Raw genomic sequence first — 27,138 nt, forward strand, 5'->3', positions numbered from 1 at the left:
ATTTGTGGAAGTATTTTCTTTACATTTCTGTATTTAATTATTGTAACAAATTGAACTTCCTGTCTCCCTCTTTAAAATGCAGAGCTAACAGCTCGATGTTTAGGAAAAGATGGCATTGAAATGTGGAGCTATTATCCACATCATAAATGGATTTTTAGACCAATGATTATTTTACCCTTTTCTTGACTTGGAGCCCAGGTGAATAAATCCACTAGTTGGTTGGGTGATGTCTTGGTCCAATTACTACTGTTTGGATAATGGTTTTATGATCCCAAAAAGCTTGTTTTCCATCATTCCAACAGACATGACTTGACCTGTCTTTTGGTTTCTAGTTTTTTCACTTTGCATAATCATTAAAACAATTAATCGTTTTAGCTTTAAACAAGTAATTAAAGTTTAGATTTTGTGAAAACCAGATAAGAACATAAATGAAATAGTTAAATGGTATAAAATTGGGATAAATTGATGAAATGATTCAGCAGCAATGAATCGCCATCCATTTCTCAGTCTATATATGATCAAATCAGCTTAATCTGACCCTAAATGTAAATCTTTATAGCAGTGAAAGCACTTAGAGGTTTTACACCTTGGTTAAATATTTCATCAAAAGTCAAATGTTGAGCACTCACTCAATGGAGCTGCTGTCGCTTTAGTTTGTCCTTGCAGTGATGACTGTTGAAGCTGAGCTCTGCCAGGATAGCTATCGCTCACCGTCAGCCATGATGGCCTGTCACTGTCCGACACTGCCAATTGCTGCGGCAGTGCAGTGGCAGACATGACGTGTATGTCAAGACGCTTCGATGTGACCAAACACGTTTTGACATGCCGCAGTTAGATGTGTCTTATGACCCATCAAAGAGGCTGTGCAAGGGGTGTTAATTTCAGTGAGGTCATCACTGCAAAGCTCCAGAAGTAACACGTTAGTGTGCTAGATGTGGAGGCGATTCTTTCTCACTGAAATAACTGTAGGTCGTTTGTGTTGCTGCAAATGTTTTTGCTTACTATGTTAATCTTAAACGTACAAATTTGGTAATTAAATATTATTGCACTGGAATACCAAACACTGGATTCCATAAGTCAAAAGCACAAGAGTGTTGAAGAGAAAACAAATGTGAGAGGCAGAGAAGTCCAGACTTAGACCGAATTGATCATCTGTAGCAGGATTTGAGATTTAGATGCTCTCTAGCCAATCATAATCTTTTAGTTGTTCTACTTTAAAAAGTGGGAAGATAAATTCTGTCTCATTGTGAAATATTGGTTAAAACATAAAACAATAATAAATGCACTCAAATCTGGTTGTACTTGGAAATACATAAATGCAAAATAAAAAAAATCTAAGTTGTCTAAATGGATTTGCTTGAAACTTTATACACATGCTTTATTTTTTTCCTTCTAAATCTTACACAAGCACTGACGGCTTTAAAAGTCTTTAAAAAACCTCCCGTCATGTATACTGACAAAGGGTTGCTTCAAAAACTCACAGCCAATCTGTTGATCATTACTTATTTACAAGGGCCTTGAGGCCCCAAGTCCTATAAAAACACATTTGATACAGTATATACTCAGATGTTTTTTTTTCAGCACTTGTTACAATGAGGTATCCCTTAGGCCACCGCAGCAAATCCCTCTCCAGCGTGTCGAGAGCCGAGGCTGAATGGAATAACACATCCACCTGTATTGCTGTGATTAACTTGGTGAGTAGATGGATCAGTTTGGTGTGTTCACATTTGGCTGATGGCTGTAGTGCTCAAGCAGCCCATTTTTTGTTTGTTTTTGTTTATTTTTTTTAGCTAAAAAATCTGGAAATACCCTGCAGCGGTTAAACCTGAGCACCACTTTGAAGCAAATCAAATAGGGGAGAAACACCCACCCTAAAATACCTGAGGCCTACGATCAAAGGAAATGCTAACCAATACATATAAATTATTTTATTTATTATAGAACAAAGTCATTTTTCTAACCTTTGTTTTATCACCTATCTGCACCTCTTATGTTAAAAATAGAAACATGTGGACTTAGTTTTAAAAATGTCAACCATATGGCAGCAGTCATATTCGTCAATGCTAACATAAAGTGATCTGTCAGGTTTGATAAAAAGTCATCTGCGCCTCAGTATCATCAGGCTGCAGGTCTCTCATGCTTCCTTATAACATGGCACTTAATGACAATGAGTGCTACTATTATCATTCTGGTAATGGGCTCTTGTTGAATAACAGCGTTATCGTGAGTCAAGATCAATAAGCGCTGGTTTCATTTCATGAGACTAGATAAAAGCAAGGTAGCATTTGAATTCGCCTTTCGTTTGGATGATACATATCATCTGTGGCCTTACGTGCCGAAAAGACCTCGGAGGGATCCGACAATAGATGAATAGCCTTGGGCTATCCATCCTTTAGAGCCTCTCTCCCTGCTAGGTGCTGTCATTAGTGCCAGACCTGTTTAAGTGCTAGAGTTTCTGGGTGTCACATGAAACCATGTGGCATTTGCAAGTCTGACATGTTGTTTTTTGTGTGGAAAAAATAGGTTAAGGGGTTGGGCTGGAGGTCAGGGTGGGTCACAGAGGATGTTCTTCTATATGTTCTCCGCCAGTTTCTTACCTCGTAATCTTAGGTGAGGAGTTTGGAGAATTTCTCATTCCTCCATTACGCTGCTTCTTTTTGGGTGATAAAGCTGTCTGTTGGTCCTCCTCGACTGAAACAAAGTGTAAAGGTATGAGCTTGAACTCAGTCAGTATCAAATGAGGAGATGAAACAGGTTGGTAAGTTTAAAGAGACAGTACACACACAGGCTGCATAGTTACAGGGTGGAAAGGACAGACAATGCAGACAGGGAACTATGGTGCATGGTTTTATGGATTTGTTTAAAGATGCAAACATGCAGTATTTCCATCATGCTGATTGCTAAAGTTTAGTCTGTAACCAGAAAACAGCTAAAATCGAGATAAAAAAAAAAAAATTAATATAACAATATGACAGAGGGGTAATGAGATCATTTGGTAATAAAATGACACAATATTTATCTTTATCCCTTTATTGGGCAAGTTACCGTTTTTGATCACTTGCATCCCCCTTACAGATGGAGTCACCCCATCCCTCAGTGAGGTCTAGAAGCACAAGATCTATATCCAGCCAATCAGCAAAGATACTGCTACATGGCTGCACATCTTATTTTGTCATTTGACCAACTAGATGAGCCTTGAATAATTTATTACCTTTTGTAAATTGAGTTGAAAAAAGTTAACAATGAAGAAAATGGTAAGAGAAAAAGTTTAATAGATAAATACAAATTAAAAAGTAAAGTTGAATGGTTAATAAGCTATGCTAAAAAAGTTAAAAATGTTAGCACGTTAATCAGCATTAAGGTTATTTTTCTTTCACTCTCTGAGTGTTTTTCATGAATTTCTTATACAGTAGAAGCACTTTTTATTTTTCTTGAAAGTGGCCGTTTCTTGTTATTACACTGACATAAACTTTTGTCATTAAAACATACATATTTTTTTTTTTATGTTCCAAATGTAATAAGGTCTTCCTGGATTCCAATAACACTCTTGGCTTGAATTTTTTATTTTCAAAGTATGTCCCTGAGTGCACTATAAAGGGTTAAGTGTTATCACCAGGAAAATCCTATCAAAATGGGTTCAGAAGTAGAGCTGGAGTGTTTCAGTCATGTGATGGAGATAAGACTCAAAGATACTTCACCATATATATATACCTGTATTTTGGTAGCATTTTTTATTTGGTAAAAACATAAATAGATAAATAAAATACCTGTGCTAATCAAACTGAAATACTTTAACACATTTTGAGAACTAAGGAATCTTTACTCTGTAAAAAAGTCAAAACATACCCTTTTATGTTTAGTTTAGAATGAGACAAGAATAAAAAATATGGGCTTGTCAGACCCCAAAGTAGTGTTATTGAAATTTGGTCAAAATACAGCTGTGAATGATGAAACTATTTATCGATTTTTGAACAGTAAAGCATAAGAAGTTTTAATTTTGAACATGAAGCTAAAATATTTTCCTGTTTTGTTGCCAGGACTAAATTTTAATGCTGCATTTATAGCTCCATAATTATTTACTTGTAAACATACTGCGTTTAGTTAATCTCTTATAAATAATATTTAGCTCATTATCTTGAAAGAAAATAGCAATATGAATATTTTAATCATCCTTTTTTGAGTATAATTTGCATTAATGATTGACATGACTAAAACATCTAGTTGATGTTTGGTTTGTTTAAAGTGTTTAGATATAGTTGCTTTTTTTTTAATAAAAAATCTTGCACCATAAGTCAAATCTATCAGGCTTTTTCAGTCCTATAACTACTGTATCATGGGCAAAATACTCCATTTATTTTCTCTTTATTTTGCTCTTTTAAAAAAGAAGAATGTCTTATAATAAAGTTTTTTATGGTTAAAAGGCTTCATTGATAAATGGCATTCTTTTACAGTGTTGACAGATGGCTTATTTATAATATACCTTTTACTTTATGGTCCTATTAAACAAAAATCAGCAATTATTAAGCATCCTGCACTACAGTAGATGATGAGGCAGACAGTAATGTATCTCCCTTAAATTTCAAGTGTTCATTTGTCTTTGGATTGGTGCCCTTGGCTCATGTAATTAGGTTGGCCCTCGTGCCAGGGAGATTTATGCACAGTGGAAATGCCCCTTGGACAAAGTCTTTATCACTCCACCAAACCATGCCGAGCTCTTCATTGAGGCAGACGGATATGTTTCTACCACAGGTCGAGTAACCCTACAAATATCTTTTCACAAGGTAATATCACAGCTAAGGTGGGCACAAGTCATCAGGAAAATAAACAGGAGGAACAAGAGTAGCAGTTTCACTGATAGAGTTTTAACAGGCATCATTAAGGGTGAATGGCTTGTTACAGGTTGTTAAAGGTGCACTCGGGTGTTTAGTGATGTTTCAAGCTGTGAGTATTTTTTCCACCTATTTTTTTTTTATATTTTAAAACAAAGATAGAAACTAAGTGCTTTCATTAAAATTGATAAAGTTCTAAAGATTGCACTTATCTGCAAATAAACACATGGTTTCTAGCACTGATAGCCTGTCTAAGACTGACAACATAATGGAAAAAGTGGAAGTAGAAGGGGCCTCCAGTGGAGAGGGACGCTCCAACACTCGGGACCCTTAACATCTTTGCTCGGCCTATTCAATATTTAATGTTTCGCAGCTGACAGCTGCTCAGGCTGGGTCATTAGCAAAGAATGCTTCACATGCAGCCACTCCAGCCTGGCAAGCACATGCTTCAGTGGTATTGTTGTTGAACACAGGCCTGCCAAACACAGCACGGGTGGGAGGGAGGTGGGGTAGTTGGCTCTTACGCTTCATCTGACTGTGAGTGGTGATACTGGGGTGACCGTGGTGGTATCTGTACTTCACGGGCAGGCTTCGCGCCCGCTGAAGTCGACGTGTCTCCTCTGCCACCCCTGGCAGCTGGCCGACCTGGGCCAGGTCTCTAGAGCCCACAAGGCTCAGTTTCAGGGCAGAAGGCTTGCTGAGGGCCAGCAGGCTTCCCTTGCGGTTGTTTACCAACGGGATGGGACCAGCAGCATCTCTGTGGGGGGCCCTACAGACCATGCTGGCTGAAACATGGTTCAGTTTAACTGATTTGTATTGATAAGGTGGTGGCCGGATTACAGGGCTGCTTTTTACTGCTAAATGAAGAGGAGTCAGAATCAACAGCTGTATGAGGAATCTGCTAATCTCATAACATCTCATAAATAAACAGATAAGTAATTCAGATACATCTAATATGTCATAGATTTTTGTTTTTAGTAAATGCTCTATTCACTATAATACCCATAAATAAGTTGCATTGCACTGTAGTGCCATAAGTATTCACATAATTACAAAACCAACTCAGCCTATGAGTGATTTAATCTAGAAAGATACAGCACAGAAAATTTCAGAGTATAAGACTGCAAACCTTCAAAAATAATGTCGCCCACATTAACTGACAGGGTAGGCAAGGAGAGCATTAATCAGAGGCAGTGAGTGCCAGTCCTGATTAGTTTGTGACAAGCCATCCATGCAAAACAACAATTATAAGAAAAAGGGTAATATGGTGAAATTAGAATAAATCTTAACCTTTTTTCTTATCCATCTGCTAAAAGGTATGTACTGTATTTTGAAAAACCAACACTATAGCTTGCCTTGAACACATCATCCCCACAGTGAAACACGGTGGTGGGTGCATCTTGTTTTGGGGCTGCTTTTTCTGAAATCATGCAATAATTTTAAATAAAAATCCACAGTTTTGTTTTTTATCCTATCTAAATGACACTGAGCTGTTTTGGAAAGAAGAAAATTAAAACATTTCAATATCTATATATTTAAATAATATCTATATCTAATAGAAATGTCTTCTAAAAAAAACTGTGCAGCTGGATTTGATTCCAAATGTGCTTCTACAGAAACAAACATTGATTCAGGAAGCTAAATACAACTATTCAGATTTTCATACGGAAAAAAATTATTTTCTTTCTGTATTAAACACAACGAACACAGATTATCAAATCCAATCTGGGTCAAAATAATGTACCAGAAAGAAAACTTTAAGGGACTTTAAGGTAGGGCTTGATTCAAACTAACTTCAACCTTCTGTGTATTTGTGCTAATAAAAGAAATTAATAATTTAAGACCAATCTCTAGTTTGGGTAGGTAACTCATTCTGGCACAAGAATGCTAATATCTGAATAATTTAACAAAAACTCATTTTTATTTAACGCCACTTAACCAGCTCGTATTGCCGCCAATGAAATGTTCTTTTTGACATTTACTTTGACAGTTATTATTATAAACATGAATTAATAAACCTGCGTTCAGGTGCTTTGGTGATTGTTGTGCCAGAAAAAGGAGGATGTGACACTGTGAATTATAACAGGCGGAGCTGATAAAAGGAGGTAAAACTAGTGGAGATAAAAGAGAGAGAAGAGGAATGCTTATTTAAGTTAAGTGTCTGGGAGCTAAAACTAGAGAAGAGAGATGATTATTCCAACAGTCAGCTGTCTAGCAGATTATCCTCCCTGTTTCAGACCTCTAGTATACAGTATATCTGCCTCATGTCAAACATGAGCAGCACTTCTTCAGGACAACACAATGTGGCAGATTTGCTGCACAGATCCTTTTAAAGTGAAGTGGATGACACTTGCCTGATGGCTAAATGAGAAATTGCAAAATATTACATCAACTTTTACAAGTATTTTATTTTTCTAACTAATGCCAGTGGGCTTATTTCCAGAAATAAACTGTCATTTTAAGGATTATACATGTTTTTTTAAATACTTTTATTACATTTACAAATGATAAGTGATTTAATGTTTCCACACATACAGTGAGGTGAGGGCACCCCCTAGTGCCAATGTGGAGCATAAAGAAACATTTTCCTAAGGCTTTGAGTGGAAATGCAGTAATAGATGATGACAGGGGAGACAGTTGAAATACAACAGGTTAGAGACAGCTCAGGTGGCGACAGTTGGGAATGCACATGTGGAGGTGTTAGAGAGAAACGTCAGAGAAAGGAAATCAACACTTACTTGATTTGATATATCCATTATAGCTATTTTTAGCTGAGGAAAATACAGAGATGGATGAGAGGTTAAAGGGGAGAGCAGACGGCAATGGAAGGCAAAAAAAAATGAAAACGATGAAAGATTGCTGAGGAACTTGTCTTTTTAAGGCACTGCAAAAGGAAATCTAGAGAATTAACTTGAAGGCAACTGAAATTAGAAAGTAGAAATAAAGCAGAAGTCATTAGGATGAAAGATGTACTTTAAAATCAAGTTTTCTGCTTCTTTTTGAGAAATATTTTGCCTATCAATTAATCAAACAGTGACTCTATAAACTGACTGTTTGTCAAACTATTTAAAAAAAATGTATTCGGTTTCCAGAGAAACATATTGCTTGTTTTTAATCATTTGAGGTCAGCTGACCCATCAGCACATACGAATCGTGACATATTGCTTTACAACAGTGAAAATTATTGCCTCAAAGCCTGGATGTCATCATCTTTCTGAGAAATTCAGGTTAAAAAAAAAGGCTGTGGATCAGTAAAAACATCACAGAACTTTAGCTCAGATATTTGTTTAGATTTATCATTAAAAATAAGCTAAAAAATAATAAAATTGTGGATATTTTATTATAAATTTAGGGATAATGACTCACAGTTCGTGAAATTTCAAAATTGCATTATTACATCGGAATAACAAAGATAACTGATACAGAGATGTAATGCATGATGAAATGTATGTCCATGTACTGTACAGTATAAGATATTGATACTTGTATCAATGTGTGTTTTTTTGTAAGCAGCCAGCCTGTATCTCTCATTGCAGACTTCTGATCATCTGGATCATTTGCTCTGCTATCTTACTTATACATTTAATGTGGGGTTTAGATCAAGCCAGTTTGCTGCCCAGTTAAGCTTAGCTACACCATAATATTTAAAGCTGTTTCTATCTTTCTTTTTCTTTTCAAACATGGGAAATATTCTTGCATCAGTACTTCTATGTTCTTTTTGTGTGTATGCTCTTTTTCTCTCTGGCTCCCCATGCTGAGCCTGGTTCTACTGACGGTTTCTTCCAGTTAAAAGGACGTTTTCCTATTAACTGTGGCTACATGCATCTTTGATATGAGGGTCCCTACAAAGTCACCAGCAATTAATTTGACTGCCGCTGCATGCTCATCTGGCAAGAACAGAAGCGGCAAGTCGATAACTAAATGCAATGAGCTACGTTTTCTGAAAGGGAAATATATTTTAGCAATTTGAACAATAAACTGATGTTAGCTGCTATTTATAACCACAAAGAAAAGAAATCAATAAAATTCCGTAAAAATTCAAAAAATATCCACTGGACTTGGTTTTCAAGATTTGAAGACGTTTCGCCACCTCTCCAGGAAGCTTTCTCAATTCAAATGTCTGGATCCGCAGTGAGTTTGAGTCTTATATAGATAACGCCTTGTATCGCTTGGAAACATGCAATGGTAACCGATGAATGGGTCGTTAACCATTGCATGTTTCCAAGCGATACAAGGCGTTGTCTATATAAGACTCAAACTCACTGCGGATCCAGACATTTGAATTGAGAAAGCTTCCTGGAGAGGTGGCGAAACGTCTTCAAATCTTGAAAACCAAGTCCAGTGGATATTTTTTGAATTTTTACGGAATGACTATGACCTGGATGACTGAGAACCTTCATCAGCAAATCAATAAAATGAAATCAATATAATTAATTAAAAATGGTATTGGTCCTTTAACAGTAGCACTATGGGAAGATCCAAGGTTCTGGGCCGGCCAGCAGGAGGAAACCATAAAGCACTCCTATACATACACTGCAAAAATCTAAATAAGTAATATTGTCTTAAAATAAGTGCATCTTTTCTTGAATTGAGGAGGTTAGTGAGACACTTTGCCAATGGAAGAACACAATTTACATTTAAAATAAGAAAAAACAATTGCTTGTTTCAAGTGCATATTACCTAATTTTCTTATTTTATAATAACATTTCTAATTCCATTGGCAAATCCTCTTATTCACCTACTCAAATTAAGAGTAAATACACTTAGTTTAAGAAATTTTTACATATTTGTAGATCGTTTTTGCAGTGTAGCTGCACTGATTTTGATGTAAAAAACAAAAAAAAAAAAACAAATCGGGGGACCAAAAACATGGCTCTCAAATCTTTGAAAACTTCCCACTGAACCTCAAGGAACTTTGTCCAGACTCTGAAACCTTGATTTCGAAATTTAAAATAGAAGTTAGCTTTAACATAGTCATAGTCATACAGTATGCAACAGTTGGAAGCCAGGATCTGAAGGTCCTCTGAAATCTTCAATGGGCTTGGCTTCACAATCTCCTCAAAGCTGCTGTTATCCCTGCTGCTTCTACACTTTATTTTATAACCCTTTGTCCTTTCTCACAATTTTCCAATCACATGCGTAAACACAGAACTCTGTGAACAGGCATCCTTTTTAGCAATGAGCTTTTCTACTGCAGCTTACTCTCCTTGTAGGGGATGTCCGCGGTAAGCCCTAATCCTAAAAAATTACCAGAAGAAACACTTGAAATAAAAAATCCTACAAGTAATTAATCTATAGACTTTAACCCCTTTCAAACACATGGAGTTTGTGCACTTTGAAAAGACTACTTTTTGCCTAAATGGTCAGTTACTGCTTGGCTTTATACCCTTTAAATGAAAAATTTTAATATGTAAAAAGCAGAACTTTAATTTTTACCAAAAATCTATTGAAATCATAAAAAAAAAATTAATGTTACGATATAAAAAATATTATCTGTCCCCAAAGGGGTTTAAGTAAAGTAAAGTCACTACAGTACATTTCATTGAGAGGCTTCTTTTTTAATTTATGTGCAAGAATATAATAGCTATTTTGTTCATCATTCACAAATACAAGGACAGTATTTCATATTTTGTTAAAAAATAAGATTAGAAGGGTGTTTCTAAAATCTCTTCTCCATTCCTTATATATACCTATAGAACCTGCATGAATCCACAGAACTTTCCGTTAGTCACTTTTCTGTGTGCATGAATCCCACCCCTCCTCATTAGTGACTTATTTTGACCCCTCGCTCTCAATAAAGGTCATGCATTGAGCTCAAGGCACAATGGTGACAGCAATGTTCAAACAGGGACCTTGCTGGTCCTGGCATCTGTCGCCTGTAATCGGAGGGCGCGAGTAGAGTAACAGGACTAACAGGCTAGCATCTGTCCCACAACCAGAGCAAAGAAGAGGAGGGTGGGGGCAACTTGGCTTGCCTGGTGGTTACAAACTGTCAGGCTGAGTTTCATGATAACCGGTGCACTTTTAGCATTCCAAAAATGAAAATGCAAACATAATTTCCACGTCAAGCCATATAAGGCCTTGCTCCGCGTGCCTTACGCACCGTGTCGACAGCGGATGTGCAGCCATGCCGGAGCTTTGTTAGCCAGGCAAATCTCCCGGCAAACAGCCCTAGAAGACGCGCAGAGGGGCGCAAACGCCCAGAGAAGCTCAACTGCACTCAGAACGGTCTTTGATCTGGAGATGTTTGCTAAGATTTTATGGCAGTTTTAAATGTTTTCCAGCATATTATTACACTGAAAGCTCAGACACATATTCTGTAAGTCGGTTGCCATTCATCAGTATATCCCCCTTTAAGGCTTTAAAGGGGAAATCACACTTGAATTAAGAATTCCTGTTCAGCTCAAATCAATTCCTTTAAACTCAATACAATCCAGCACTGTGCCATTCTCTGTTATTCCGCCTAAGATCCAGCTCTAATCCAATCCTCTTACTGTACACTTCACTCAGGTTTAGAAAACTAAAAACTAGAAAGCACATCCAGCAAACGCAGCGCTGTTCAATGTGTTGCTGATTTTACCCTCAGACCTTTTTATCCTAATTAGATTTTTTTCAAACAACAAACACAATGACCTTAATATGCGCTGAAGTCTTCTAAAAAAAATTCCCCTCAGGTGTTTTCAAGATCACTTTTTATATTGTCGGTGTCAGCGTCTCATGAAATATGCACTTACTGGTCATTTCTGCAGGGTTGATTTGTGATGTGAAAATATATTTTATTTTGATTTATCTTTGGAAAACATGAACCGACTCAATCTAATCAAACTTCTTCACACTAATCCGAGTGTAAAGGAGTTAGATGACAAAGAGTGCTTTTTATACAATCCTATGTTTGTGTATGTATCTCAAGCTGTGCTGCACGTATGCATAAACTAAACTATAGAAGAGAATTTATTTCTTCTTCTGGAGGAACAATTACTCTTCTATCTGCAAAATGTTATCTTAAATACTACCTATCTATTTATGTAATGTATGCATAGGTAAATTTACATTACAAGTTTCTTAACAAACCACCTGCATTTCACACAACAGAGAGAAATATCTTCTAAAAGAGACAAAGCAAAGGGGAAGAAAAGCACCAGCTGACTAAACACAATCAAAAGGCCGCTAAAGCAACAACTACAGTTCAGATCAGGAGCGCACACACAATCATAACAGGAATCTTAGTATTAAATTGGCCATTTAACAATTTCGTTTTGAATATATAATCTTCCCAAAATGAATCATCCTGCAGAAAACTATTGGAATGTGTTTTGATTTTTTTTTTTCTCTAAACCACATAAATAATCATTGAGACAAACATACTTGATTTTTCCTACAGTTAAATTTGGTTAATTAAATTACTGTACATCTGAATTAATATTTCCCTTCTCTCAATATATGAGAGTAGTACTCTCATATATTTGAGCCTATTTGTTTACATTTAAATTTGAATTTTGTGTGGATAAAAAACAAAATGCAATAAATTCAAACCTGAATATCTAATCATGGTTTTCAATATGTATTTTAAAGACTTTCAAAAATATATTGCACGTAGAAAAAAGGGTGGCTCAAACATATAATTTAATGTATTATTATGAAAAGTGTAAAGTATGTATACTTCTGACCTGAACTGTATATTATTGAAAGAAAGGACACAGCATCTCAAGCCAGAAAAAGCAGAAGCTGCAGACACACTGCAAAGTCAAAGTCGACACAGAGCACACCAAAGAGCACACGTCATGGCGACAACTTACAGGCACGTAAAGTGGCTGAGCAATCATTAACAGAGAGAGCAGAGAGTGGTATGTCCTGATGAGGGTAGTCCAAGTTACTACGAACATTAACCGGCATGCAAGAGCGCTGCCACTTGGAGCGGCCGCGATCAAAGCAACATGCCAGTCTCATTCTCTTGTAGGCAGGCGTCTTGGCTACAGTCATGGGTCCAGACGAAAGGAGAGGAAGGACAGGTTAATGTGGAGGGTCATTCTGGAGGAGTAGAGGGAAAAGGCAGGCAGGCTACAGAACAAGCTTTCTCTGGGTCTCTCCTGTTTGTGAAAAATTCATAACTTAAATGTTTTTATTCAGATTATATCTTGCTTGAATTTAGGCATTGACGTTTCTGATTCATATTAAATTATAAACATAATGGAACAATAAAACAACTGCCTTTACCCCTTTTACCGCATCTGGTCATGGCCCGAATGAGCTAATGCTTAAAATATCTTAAAATGCTTAAAATATTAAACTCATAGTGTGTTATGAGTTTAATACCAACAAAAAAATCAGCCTTCTGCAACAAAAAGTTAGGCAAATGTACCAGATTGAAAAAAAAAAAAAAATAAGTTAAAAAAAAGAAGTATTTCAGCACATCCTGAAACAAAATTGAGATGTTCTCAAATTTATGCAAAACCACATAAGGCCACTGAACAACTACATCTGAATAACTTTAAAGCTCCGTCAATTAAAATACCATCCATCCATCCATAGATACATCTATCCATACATACATACATCCGTCCATATTATACACAGAGTGATGCAAACTGTTTTTTTTTTTTATTATTATTATTTAATTTGAATATCATGGCTTATGGAAAAGAAATGTCAATTATGTTGTGACCAACACAATCATTGGGAAGACTGCTGACTTTAAAGTTGTCAAAAAGACAATTGTGGACAGTCTTGTTGAGGCAGGTAAGTAACCAAAGGTAACTGCTTAAGGTGCTAGTTTTACTGTTTCCACAAATATTGGTGTAAAGCTGAGTAGGAGGAAACACTATAGGAAAGCAACAGGAGTATACACTTAACTGACTTGTTAAATCCCCTGCTGCTTGTCTCAGTGTCACATCACATTGATATAATCAAGAAAAAATAATCCCGTCCAAACTTCTTAATGCATATAATGTGCACTACATGAACATTAGAATATAATGTACAAAAAAACTCTTTCACTGGTCTGTTTCAGGATTCTAGTTTTCTTTAAAAAAAACAAAACTGAAACTTGTTTTTTTCATCCACTATAAGCCATAATATTCAAAATAAACAAACAAACAAAAAAAACTTGATATACATCACTGTGTGTAATAGATCTATTATTACAGGTGGGATCCTTGACAACCAATTTACTAAAATAATCTACCCTATTTAATTACACTCTATTTTTTATATACTTTTGCATATTAGATTAACTGGGAACTGAACTGGAACTGGGTTGTATTAATCTAAAACAAGAAGGGTTTCTTTTTTCTCTTCCAGTGGGTTTTTTTCATTGGTGAGTGGGGACACCTTGTGGTGAACACGGGAATTACTGGCTTAAAGATGCAGAGTTTCCATAATTAAACAAAGATGCTATATAGAAAAAAAGAATATTGATAACAACAGAATTATAATAAAATAAATATGTTAGAAATATTGTTAATATCCTTAAATGTCAGTTCAAAGACAACACACGACAATGACGGTGGCCCAGGCAGCAAGCATCCACCATACATGCAACATAAACAATGCATTCAAACAGGTCGCTAGAGTCTGGGGTGCAAGGAGCAGGCTGTTTATTTGTAGAATTAAAAAACCCCATCACATTACTCACAATATATCACTAGAAAGTGGTTTAAAAAGTTCCAAAGCAGCAAGAAAAAAATAAAATAAAATTCAATAGTTACGTGTTGGTTGGTCTGTTATAAGAAGAATAATTTCAGTTTCAGTTTAAGAACTACACTATAACAGGATCAATGCAGATATTGTTGGTGGTAACAGGCTGTCTGAATTCCAGCTAACATAACAGGTTTATTGAAGCAGAGGATCAAATCACAGATAATATACAAAAAAGAAAAAGAGCAAAAATCACAATCAAAGATTAACACAAGACCTATTTAAACTAAACTGAAAGGCCTTAAATCAAAATAGAACCTCTTAAACGATTGTATTTGCCAAAACCTTTCTTTAAAATGGCGTTTATCTTAAATATCAAAATGTAAGTGTTGGCAGTAAGGCACTTTGGTTAAATAAAGCTGTTTTAAAAGTTAATCAAAAATGCAGATATCTTAAAGACAAAGGTATTTTTCACTCTTACTAGCAGCAAGATGTGTAAAATATCTTAAAATATATTTATTTTTTTTTATTTCAGCTTTACATATTAATTCAGTGAAGGAAAAAAAACATAGTTTTAGCAACACCACAGGTTCCACGCTTTAGGGACTTCCATGGTTCTTAAAAATGGATGGAACTAAAGCATACAGTATTATCTATTTGATATTATCTTTTAGATTTTGATCAACATATCTTTAATCATTAATAGCCTACATGACTTTTCTTTTCCCTAAGGTAAAAATATGTGATACAGAGGAGAATTTTTCTCTAAAACTCTATTATATCGCCTGAATCTTATAAAAGGAGATATATACAATATAACGTAACTTTCATTACAAACAAAGTCAATGTTTGCTTTTAATTTAAAAACTGTGACAAACCAGGATGTCCTTAGAACTAAATTAATCCTTTTATAGTAAAAAGTGAGTTGGAGGGTGTGTAACAAAAAAAGGAGTCAAAAGCTCGCAATTGCAGAACTGCAAAAAAAAAAAAAAGATTAGGGAATCACCATACTGGAATAAAAGATAGATTTATATCAAGGTTTTTCACACATCTCTTCCAGGTTTGCCACTAAATGTGAGGGCAAGTGTTTAAAAAATATTCAGTTGATAGAATTTAAGTTGAGGAGACAGCTTAAGGCTGTATTGGTTGCATTAAGACTAGAAGAGTATTTTTCTTAAAGGGGCAGGTGTGGATTTTATAGAAGGAGAAAAAAAATTACAGGGTTTTATAAAATAAATATTTGAGTTAAAAACCAAATATCTCTCAATTTCTACCTTCACTTCACCATATGTAAAAATATGAAAAGGTCAAACTATAACACATTGTTCTATTGCATGAACACTTACATTTCTTGCATCCACATTTTTTTATCCTTTTGGGATCTGTTATATCATCATGACAGGCCTTGCAATAAAACAGTGCCCTGCAAAAGAACAAGAACCAGATTTAAAAGCGAAAAACAATTCAATAAATGTTGGTGCTCTTTCAAGTTACTTTGAAATATAAAGAATTCAATGTGCTGTGAAATTAGCAGGATATGAAAAGCAGATAACCTCTGGATAAAAGAGAAAAGGCTTACAAATTATATGATATTACAGCAAATCGAAGCTTTATTGATACATAAATGACTTTATTAAAAAATGACTACTTAGTGTCACAAATACCTGATATATTACCTAATATCTCAATACTAATATTGTCTCTCAAAAGCATAACTAATGTAAATATGGATATAAATCCTGTATAGCATGTGATTATTTAACATATTTGTAAAATAAACAGAGCTTGACCTTTGTTTGAATTTTCAGTGTACTGCAGCAGTGAAGAGTGATCAAAATAGTTTTAACATCATGCTCCAAAGCGGAGGTTTTTAACCTGGTGGTCGTGGAAGGAGGTACAGCAGGAGGTTCATGAGATTTAGATTTTCTCAATTCTACAATAAACATCTGCGTATTTCTGCTGTATTTATGTTTCTGTTTAGTTGCATGTTTTATATAATTCTGCATTCTTAGTATAAATGGAAACTTGTGCACATGCTTTACTTCCAGGTCCAAAAACATAAATGAAACCAGTTCATCTACATTTTTATGTCTGAAGGCTTTATATGTGATTAAACCTATTAAATCCATTTTATTAAATATGGTCAATTTGTTTCAACATGATAACTTTTTTTTTACTTTCTTTTAAGTCACATGCCACACAAGTATTAAAATCCTGTGGAAAATATGAAAGTGCTCTAATTAATCACCTCTTTACTTCTTTGGCATCACTTGCAATGAAAAAGCCCAGGGTCCCCTCCTCCATTTTCACATGGTTTCCAGGGTTGATCAAGGTGCTGAAGCAGAAGGTCAGTTATTTCCTCTTGTACCATAACACCAGCATATTTGTTGTCAGAACATCATTACATTTCATTAAATTCTCTCCAATGACATGACAGGAATGCAGTCCCATCAGAGTCAATCTTTTGCACTGCATTCTCTTTTTGCAAATGTGCTTCTTCATAACACCAGCAATGCTGAGAAGTTTTGGTAAATGCAACAGTGTTGACCTGATTAAATAAGAAATTTAAATAAGTTAAAGTGAGTGGCACTAATTACCTGCTTTCCCTTTGATCAGACTTGTACTCAATCGCTATCAACAGTAGCTTCAGCTTCACGTAGCAGAGTCTGGAAAGCAGTAAAACAATAAGATTATTGATCAGCTAAATATTTTCAGTTACAGATAATTGTTTTTATGAATATTATATATGGTCATATGTGTGTTTTAATAGAGGTACTCTAGACTAAATGTTTATGGTGTACTGTGGATGCTGAACTCTGCATGATAACGTGTTTCTAATTCATTATAAAATAAATAACATTATGATTAAAATGTTATATAGATGCTAAGAAATGTTACTTGCTTGCACATCAGAAGGACATAGAACCAAAAAAGAAAATCAAGATCTTAAAATAGATTTACAAAAATTTGACTACTTACTCGCATATGACTGGGAAGGATAACCCAACAAAGGCACTGGACAGGTACTCAGTGTACATCTCATTGGCTACTCCCTCCAGGTAATACTTCTGCCATGTGTCTTCCTCGATCTTAAGAGGAAAAAAAAATTCTTATAGCAAATATTTAAATTGTAATGCCTGTTAATAAAGCTCCCTTTTTTTAGATTTTTATTTTTTCTCATATTACAAACACAAACCTTATCTTATCCAACTCTATGAGTTAGATCAACCCATAAAAGTGCATCAGTGTCAAGTAGCAGAAAATGATACATGGTTTTGATATTTTACATATGCACAAAATTCTGAAAAGTGTGGCTGGCTTAGGGATACCTTGATGAAGGACCTCATGGAGAAAAGGTTGGCCAGCATGGTGGAGAGGCCTTGAGCCAGGCAGCTCTGGGCAATGAAACCCAGTTTCAGCTCCGCAAGGCAAATAGCGTCGTCCCCCTCCTTCCAGTTCCAGCTCGGGATGTTCAAAAGGTGCGCCTATAGGGAACAGAAACAAGGTTTTTCAATGCAGATTTCTGAGGAGGTGAAAAGCATATAAAGCTCAATCAATCTTAACATTCATTAAAACATAAACTTTGATTTTATCATAATATTTATTGACAGCAGCAATAAATCTCTTCAGCAAGATAAACACCAACCTTATTGTGGTACTGCAACATCTGTGTTATTATTCGGATTTTGGGATGATAGTTCTTGATCGATATTACCCTGATAATGGACAGAAGAAAGTTGAAACTTGGAGTATTTACAGAAAGTACATAGTTTTTGTAAAGAATCATACATGAACATGTAAACAAAATAGGTTTTATAAAGCCAACAATAATTAACTGCCCATTCTCATTAACTCTCAGCCTCTAGTCACAGCAACAAAGAAAGAGCAAAGAAACCTTCATCCAAACTCTAACAGTACTGCACAGATATTCCTGACCTTGCATTTTTTAAAATTGTCTGAAATACATTAAATCTGCATTAAAATTTGAAGGTACTAGTTACGTTTTTGTATTAAAATTTAATTGAAGTTATATGTTGGCTCATTATCACATTCCCCAAAGAGAGTGCAAATTTAGTTCTAAAACTTTTTCAAATTTAAGTGACATTAATGCACATTAAATGTATATCTAATCGTCTTACCAATGTATTTTTGTTTATTTGTCCAGATATACAGTATTTGACGCCTTTATTTAAAGGCTTTTGCTTTGCACTATTTTATCTACATCTACAAAATTAAAATTGTCAGCAACTGAAGAAACTTCAGTTCCAAAAAATAATCAACAAAACAAACAAAAAGGGCTATAACAGGAAGGAAAATAGGGAATAGTAAAAAAAAAAAAAGAAGAAAAAAAAACAGATTTGGTTTTATAAACCTCATGATGTTGGATGCATCTTCAGCATCTGGGTCCGCACAGTATTTGTTCGCTAAAATCAGGCAGGCATCAGCTGATTCAATCTAGAAAACAAGGAAATAGTTATCTACACTCCCAACTGTAGCAGGACAGTAAAATAAGCACAGAACTATTATCTGTTACCTTGACTCTGGCCAGGTCATGGGGATTCAGGACTGAGCCCTGGTAAAACTCTACTTGGGTAAAGTGACGTTTAAACAAGGCTTCCAGCTCAAGATTAGGGGAAATACTGAGAATGGGAAATAATAGTCATTAAAAATAATCTGAAAGTTCACAAAAAGCATCTTGATCAATGCTAATTTTATCCACATGATCCGTTTCAGTTTGAAATCAACTACAATAAAAATATATGCCACTTACTTATGGAGAAAAACAATTTCTACATTGACATCATCCCTGTCCTTGTGTAGGAAGTCTTTTAGAAAGTTGGACACACTCTCGAGCGTTATGTGACCACAGACCACGATGTGCCTGGAAAATGAGGGGCAGAACAATAATAAAACTAGAAGGCAGCAGGAGATAAAAGCAGAGACAATGTTTTTCGCTTGTTTTATTTTAAATGAAAGGGATGTGATGGAAATTCAGCACTCGTTTGAGAACTGCGTTAACTGTCATTGACGTTCCTATGATGAGGCAGGACTAGATGAGAAGGTCAAAGAGCATAGTGGATTTCAGCATCAGATTATAACGGATCAGTTATATAAAGAACCTAGATTAGTTTGAGCCCTGTCCTCATTTAAATTTGTCTTTAATAATAAAATGGTCATCTCAGATTCTTGTTTCGATAGATGCTACACACAGTATGACGTGAACCTCTGTGTGTTTATAAAAGAAAACTAAATGTCACAGACTGTACAGAACATGTCAATTAATTTTAATCAACATTTCCAAATGATCCAATTCAAGTGAAAAAAAATCAGAAAAGCGATAGTGGTGGAAATTAAGAGGATAAGCACACTATAAGAGGCAAGCAGTTACCTATTACCTTTCAAAAGAATCCCTGTTTGTTAAACTTTTACATTTACTTTTACAAAAAAAAAAAAAACTTTATTTTATTTTCTTATCTGTTATTTTTATATTATTTATTTTATATAATATTTTATATAGAGCTGGAGGCAGTAGTAGTAGCTCAACAACAACTGCTGCTTACTAAGGCAAATTATTTATTTTAACATTCTTTCAAAAATAATACTGCCACCATCATGTCTGTAGGTGATGTGCTGTGTTAATTTTCTTCAACACATCAGAATCTGAATGTAGACCAATGACTGTAGCATCTTTTCTGTTAGGTGTACACGCTACATAGATTATGACAAACTTTACATCCAATTTTTTTTTTTTATGATTCTCGGACAACCAAAATGTTCCTTAGTTTTCCCCACTATTCAAATTTCTGGAATCCACCAATATACTAATTAGTAAGTTCGTGTTGCTGAGTTGCTCCTTCAGAGCCATGTTTTTTCTTGGCTGCTTCTCTCTTCAGTGTTTCAGAGGATGGATTGAACTGAGCCCTGTGAGGTGTTTAATAATTAGGATGCTGTTTTGTAACCCAACTAAGTTTTAACCTCTTAATATCTACCTCATTTTGGGAAATTCTCACCTATTTTGCATACCCAAATGGAAAAGCAAATAACTTAGGACTGTAAGGCCTATTGCATGTGAAATACATTATTTGAAAGAAACACCTTCTAGTTTCTGAATATATACATGAAAATTGGGTGAGTAAAACACCTAAGCTGCATCAAGCCCAAGCTGCATCAGCTCACACAAGACTCAAAGTTGTTTGTTTTTTTACTCTCAAAATAATAGATCTTTTTTTAACAGCAGTTATAAAGACATGCTTGCTTGTTGTGGCTGCTTTGTCATGGTATATTTTTGACATGCTGCTATATCTGTGTTAATTGTGCTTTGGTGCTCCTTACGTCCATAAAATGAAATACTGTAGGTGGTTGGATTGTGGAGAATCTAAGCTTTCCAACATGTCTATATTGGTAAACATTTAACCTGAGTTATTATTTGTAAAGGCTTTAAAACGTGGGTTTTGAGAGGTTACACATCTTAATCTTATGCATAAACTTCTAAAAATAAGCCCAAATAAGCACCAAAGACCCATAAAAGATTACATAAGTTTTCAGTGTGTTCATCTAGAAAAAAAATGATCTGCTTGCTTAATGTTAGTACTGGTTCTTTAGAGGAAACCATGGTGCTTAGAAAGTGTTGAGCTAGTATTAAAATAGTTTACAGTAATTTAATTATGGGGATGTGTGAGGAAGAACCATTGCCCTGCATCAAAATACCACTGCTATCATTATTGCCCCAGAAAGAACAGTTTCATGCATCCCGAACAAGATAGATGGATAAAATGTTTGGGAGATCCTAAAAAAATGATTTGTCTACAAAAGATTAGGTCAACACTAAAAATTAAAAACAACCTGGGCTTCTAATACTTATTTTTGTCCTCGAACAGAGCAATGGATAGAGAAAGGAATCCAAAAGTTCTCGAAGAGTCAATTCTTCTAATGATCCAAGCACTGTTTGTAAAAGCTTTTAATCATAATACATTATATCAAAAAATTATGTATAAAAAAATAATTAACAAACATATGTATATATGTTAAGTTAATACAAAGTTGTATGTGCAGTTAATCACTTTTTATTCTCAGCAGCATAATCTACTGTTGCCAGAAGAAGAAAGAAATGTATATATTTGGGGTTATTTTCAATGAATTTCTTAAAAAATAAAATAAAATAAAATAAACTTTATCTAGTCAATGGTGTAAACCACTTTGGCAGGCTTGGTAGCTTACAGTATATGTATATAGCTGTTTTGAGTAAATAATTGGTTTTCCAACTTCATAATAATTGATAATAATTTGAATTTTATTGATCTCATATTGGAGTAATTGACCTCTGCATTTAACCCATCCCCTTGGGGAGCAGTGGGCTGCCATTGTGTGGCGCCCGGGGAGCAGTGTGTGGTTAAGGGTCTTGCTCAGGGACCCACAGTGCAGGCTGTGGTGCTCGAAATGGGTACTTGCAACCTTCTCAGAGCACAAGCGCACTGTTCTGACCACTAGGCCAACACTTCAACACAATGGTTCATAAGGAACCTTCAAAAGTACAAGCAGATAGCAGGACTTTCCAGTCTTTTTAAATTAAAAACTACTGGCTCAATCTGCAGGATACACTGAAGCTGATTATATTTAACATTTCAGCTCAGCAAAAAAGTGTAAGTTGAGGCAAATTGAGAAGAAAAAAAAGAACACACTTCTAATCAGTGGACCAAACACATTTTTTTTTAGTAAATTACACAAAATGTTATCTAAAATTGATTTAGTCTCACTTAAAGGTGATCTATTATTTTAGCTAACTAGAATCATAGGATAAAAGTTTGTGATGAAGTTTAATTGAAAATTTTATAGATTCTTCAATATTAAATAAACTTGAATACTTCATTAAGAACTATAATACCAACTTGTTCAACAAAATGAGCAATAAGCTTTCCTCATTTAGTTATTTTAGGAAGAAGTCTCAGAGCATGGCGTTCATGATGTTTTCTGATCGGTGCAATGAAAGTACCATTGCTGAATAATTTTGAGGACAAACACATGTGTCAATCCTCTCATCCAATTTTTGGCAAGAAAGCAAAACCAGTAAAAAATAAAAAATTAAAAAAAAATCCCAGCATTTCAGATCATATTATTTAGATATTATTTAGGACTCAGGGTGTAGTTCAGACTGAAGATAAAGGCCAAGAATTTCAAAAAAGCAAGGCATGGGGAGAAGACAAGCAGAGCGCCAAACTGAGATGAAGAGCACATTTAATAAGAATGACAAAGGTGATGAGAGAAAGGAGCAATTGGAGGATTGTAGTATTTTCCTTAAGAGGTGTAAGTGCAGGTACACTGAAGCCCAAAAGGGAACAATACTTTTTACAAATGTTTTTTTTCTTTCTGTAAAAAAGTAACACAAATTATAGCTCTTCAATAGACGCCAAATGACCACTTTCGGAATTTCAGTGTCAGTACGACTTTTCACCACGTGTAAAATTTGTTTTACAGTGCCTTGCATAAGTATTCCTACCCCTCCAACATTTTTTCTAATCGTGTCACATTACTACATCAAACTCTACAAGATGTTATTAGGGTTTTAAAGTATAGTGGAGGATTTTCAAATTTTTTAAAAAAGCTCATCCACAACCCTGTACCTGCTATGGAGAGGGAATGCCTGCTTAAAAGTGGCTGTTTGCATCGCTCATACTTTCCTAAAAAAGATTTGCAATTTTTCCACAATGTCAGACTCACCACCGGTAAGAGTAAAATAGGGGCTTTACATAAACATATAACCAGAAAGATTGAGAATTAGGAGGACCACTTATTTTGATGATCCACCCAGAAACAGAACATCCTCCTCTATACCTATCTCCAAAACAGTAAGGGGGGTTGAAGTCATTAATCTGGAGAAAAAGGAACTTTAAAATAATATTTTATACTGAGGTAAAAGTTCATTTTCCAGCAAGACTGGTGTACAATAGAAGGGTTTAAATTAAAGCATATACTTATTCAATGGCCAAATGTAATTCTAATATTTATGAGAATCTAGTGAGATTATAACATTTAAATTGACAGATATTCTCCTTCCTGTGTGACAGAGATTAAGCTATTTTGCAAAGAAGAACTGAGGAAAAAACATCTCTAGATTACAACATACAATCCTCTGGAAGGAAATCTCCCCAGAGGATTGTAGCTGCACTTGCATTGAATGGAGGTTCAACTTAAAGAAATCTAACAAAAACACTGAAGGTCTAACTATAATTTCACAACAGCTGAATTTTTTTAAGGGATAAAGGTACCATTGGAGGGCACTCTAAAATTTGACATATATTGTTTGCATAAATATGTGATGTTATTATTTGAAATTTCACCTTTTTTACCTGACCTTATTTATTAAAAGGATTTTTTTATGTTTATTTCTTCTATGTGAAAGAAATATGAATTAACTAAATAAGGTGAAGAATGATTCACAAAAATGGCTATGCATTGACCATGGAAATGTTGATTTCAACTACATGAAACTTTATTTTCTCATGTTTATTTTTAATCAAACTGTGATGCATCCATCTGCTTATGAGGTTGTCTGTCCCTTAAAATATATATCTTTTTTTTATCAATTATCTTTTTTTCTGTGCAATGTGTTTTTTTTTATTGAAGCTCCTTCTATCTGACCACTAGGGTGGATTTTCTTAAAGCATGCTTGGTAGAAATAATGCAGCACGTTAGAAATACAATAATAATAAATAATATTAAGTGCATTCTTACAGACCAATAAGATGAGCAATATCATTTGGTTCTAAAGTACAAGTTCTAAAGAACACAACTTTTTTCCCTCCAAGCAAACGAGTATTAGTGGCTGAATTTTTGACAAATTTGCTTATGAGAAATGGTTCTTTTAAATTGGTTGTTTGTTGATCAACCAACTACAACCTTTAAACATATGATTTTAAGTTCATGATTTTAAACATAGTTCATGATTTTCCCAAAGTTTAAACCATCTGAGGAGTTGTAAAAGGCTTTGGTTCTTGCCTTGTGTTTTTTTTTTTTACTTTCTTTTACACTTCTTTAACAATATTTCTTAAAAAGCATACTTATTTATATTTTTTAATCATATACCTTTACTTGCAAGTATTACATGTTCTTAGCTTCTTTGATTAAAATGTTATTTTTTTGGTAAGCCAACCCATCTATAATAAACTTTCCAAATTTTGTCCCTTTGATGTAACTTTGTACCCCTATAAAACATCCGGATTTTTAGATTATGGAAGTAGGGATAACATAACATTTTTAGTGTAAAGAAAACAATCGACTCGATGCCAATGACAGTTTAGCAACAAATGTAAATACTGGGGCAGCTAAATTAGGCTGTTTAAAGCTGTACTGCGCCTTTGTTTTCACATAACTACCAGAGGTTTCCATTATGGAGGTACTGTTTAAGAGGGAACTATCAGCAAAACCCATTTCTACTACAGCAAATGAATAATCACAGTATATGAACAGTGAAAAAATGTACACATGAATTACTAAAGCATGACAAATATTCACCTGCACTGAAAAAACAATTCCCTTATTAAGGAATATTGTTCAATTTTAAGGATTGGAATAGTTTCATCTTCATCCATCGGAGGAAAACCTTGCTTACAGGGATTCAATTTTACGTTTAATCTACTATTTAAAAAAAAAAAAAAAAGTTTCTTTACAAAAAAATAAAAAACAGTTCTCAGAGCATTTTAAAATTAAACCTTAAAAAATAAAAACTTTAAACTGAAAACTAATCAGCACTATCTTAAAAGCCAAAACTCCTTGGTAAGACTGAAGTTTCTTTTCAGTGCAGTTAAGCATTGGTAAATGAAAAGCAGCAAAGACAAGCTTTACAAAAAAAGCTGAAGCAAAGCAATACATACATTAATCATGGCCAAGTTCTTCAGTCACAGTGTGACTTATGTCTAATCAATGTGAACATCTCCTTATGAGAAGGCCACTCGAGTCACACAAAACCACACCATAGCAAGTTTTATCTGTATTTTTTTCCTTTCTATTTGTTTAACTTACTTTCTGCCTCTGGTCGAGTTATAACTCCCTCCATATTTCTTCCGATTAAGGATGAGAGCAGCAATTTCTGGCACGTAGCGAGCAAACATGGCCTACATGCATGAAAAAGAAAAAGAAAAGGGCATGCAGAGAAGGTTCTACTGCGGCGGAGGCAGTAGAGCCTCCTTGAATACTTACTTTCTCCCATTAACAGCACTATAGGAACCACCATATTTCTTGCGGTTTCCTATTAACTCTATGATTTCAGGGACGTAGCTTGCAAACATGGCCTAAGGAGAGGATAGAAGACAGAAGAAGAAACTAAAAACGACAAGCCTAGAGGAGGAGGCCCTATGTTCTCTCTGCAGAATGATAAATGTGAAGTAGAAACGCAGCCACATATGCAAAGGTATTAATGATATCCATTAAAAGGAAAGAAATTTCCGCAAGGAAAACTTGGTTAATATGAGCTGAATGTAACCTGAAGTTTTGTCACAATTACATTCTAACTGAGGATGAAAAAAGGACGCTCAAAGGTTAATATTTACAGATACTGGAAGAAAAATAGGTGAAAAATGAAAGCGGATGAGCAATATGCTGATCTGTGGTAGAAAGAAAAAAAGATGAAAACCAAGAAAAAAGCCTTAAATGCCATGTTTTGTTCAACAAACACATGTGTCGGGTTAATTTAAACACCACAGATTGAATGACAAACATTAACACTGCACTGCTGCACATCCATCCAAAATGCCAAAACATCTGTCAGTAGTTCCAAAACTTGTCTTGTTGGGCCCCTGATTGGATTACTAGAAAGTCATTATTTCCACCCGCCTTTCCTCAAAAAATAAGAAAAAAATTAACACAACCTTTTTTTTTTAATTTGGATAATGAAGTGTCAACTGCAGTAAATTTCATATTACAGTTAGAATTTTTTTTAAAAGCAACCATCTCCTTTAAAAATCAGAAGAATCGACCTATAAAACATAATCATTTTAAATTTAAGTGTCTTTGTGATTTTTTTTTTTTTTTATATCTCTTCAGAAGGGTCTGTTATTTAATTCACTTTTTGTAAACGTTTGGTAAACTAATGCTTAACATCCTCTCTTTTCATTCCCTTTTAGCTATAGGTTTTTTTTATATATTTAAATTAAGCAATACGAATGTCATGAGATAAAAAACACAAGCATGTTTTTTCACTAAATCTTGACCTTTGTTATATATATTTTTTTCAGATGACTTTAAATAAAAGTAACCCTCAGTAATGTAAGTGGTAACATCAGTGTTGGAAACATTAGTTCTTGATATCAAAGAAGAAGATTGTTTCTTGTAAGTCAAGAAAGCCTCATATTTATCACTGTTGATTATTAATGAAACACCTGCTTCATATAAGCGTATATTTTGCCAACAGCTGAGTAGTTTTACTTTTGTATATTTTTTAAACTGCTTGGTTAATTTATGGAATAGTACCACTGAAAGCATTAGGATGGAGAGAAATATCTGTGCAGAGTGACAATCGGTTATGTTGCTGCATCCATAAATCTGTGCTCCTGTAAATCATACCCAATTCTTTCACTGTGTTTGTTGAAAGGGGAAGGGTAGGAAGGTGCCATCTGAAACTATAGCACTCTCTTCATAAAATAAGCAAAACATACGAAAATTTCCTGAATTCAAATAACAGAAA

The 27,138-nt window shown here is 34.7% G+C and overlaps 1 protein-coding gene across 9 annotated transcripts in view; it reads right to left on the bottom strand.

Moving 5' to 3' along the window:
• Positions 1–27,138, bottom strand: part of LOC119774917 (calcium-activated potassium channel subunit alpha-1-like) — a 137,626-nt gene that overhangs the window by 25,328 nt on the left and 85,160 nt on the right. For 2 of the 9 annotated variants that reach the window (XM_038272655.1, XM_038272657.1), the window contains 15 exons: positions 25,656–25,747; positions 19,234–19,344; positions 18,997–19,102; positions 18,835–18,917; positions 18,109–18,178; positions 17,792–17,947; positions 17,442–17,551; positions 17,060–17,128; positions 16,711–16,797; positions 15,809–15,885; positions 14,461–14,469; positions 12,626–12,799; positions 7,568–7,600; positions 5,354–5,686; positions 2,598–2,691 (listed from right to left, as the gene is read on the bottom strand). In XM_038272655.1, the coding sequence (XP_038128583.1) occupies positions 2,598–2,691; positions 5,354–5,686; positions 7,568–7,600; positions 12,626–12,799; positions 14,461–14,469; positions 15,809–15,885; positions 16,711–16,797; positions 17,060–17,128; positions 17,442–17,551; positions 17,792–17,947; positions 18,109–18,178; positions 18,835–18,917; positions 18,997–19,102; positions 19,234–19,344; positions 25,656–25,747 (1,604 nt within the window). The remainder of the gene's footprint in view (positions 1–2,597; positions 2,692–5,353; positions 5,687–7,567; positions 7,601–12,625; positions 12,800–14,460; positions 14,470–15,808; positions 15,886–16,710; positions 16,798–17,059; positions 17,129–17,441; positions 17,552–17,791; positions 17,948–18,108; positions 18,179–18,834; positions 18,918–18,996; positions 19,103–19,233; positions 19,345–25,655; positions 25,748–27,138) is intronic. The other 7 variants (XM_038272664.1, XM_038272662.1, XM_038272656.1 and 4 more) reach the window with 6 other exon arrangements.

Source organism: Cyprinodon tularosa, unplaced genomic scaffold (assembly GCF_016077235.1).
Source record: "Cyprinodon tularosa strain WSP-4 unplaced genomic scaffold, ASM1607723v1 ctg84, whole genome shotgun sequence".
Classification (NCBI taxonomy): Eukaryota; Metazoa; Chordata; class Actinopteri; order Cyprinodontiformes; family Cyprinodontidae; genus Cyprinodon; species Cyprinodon tularosa.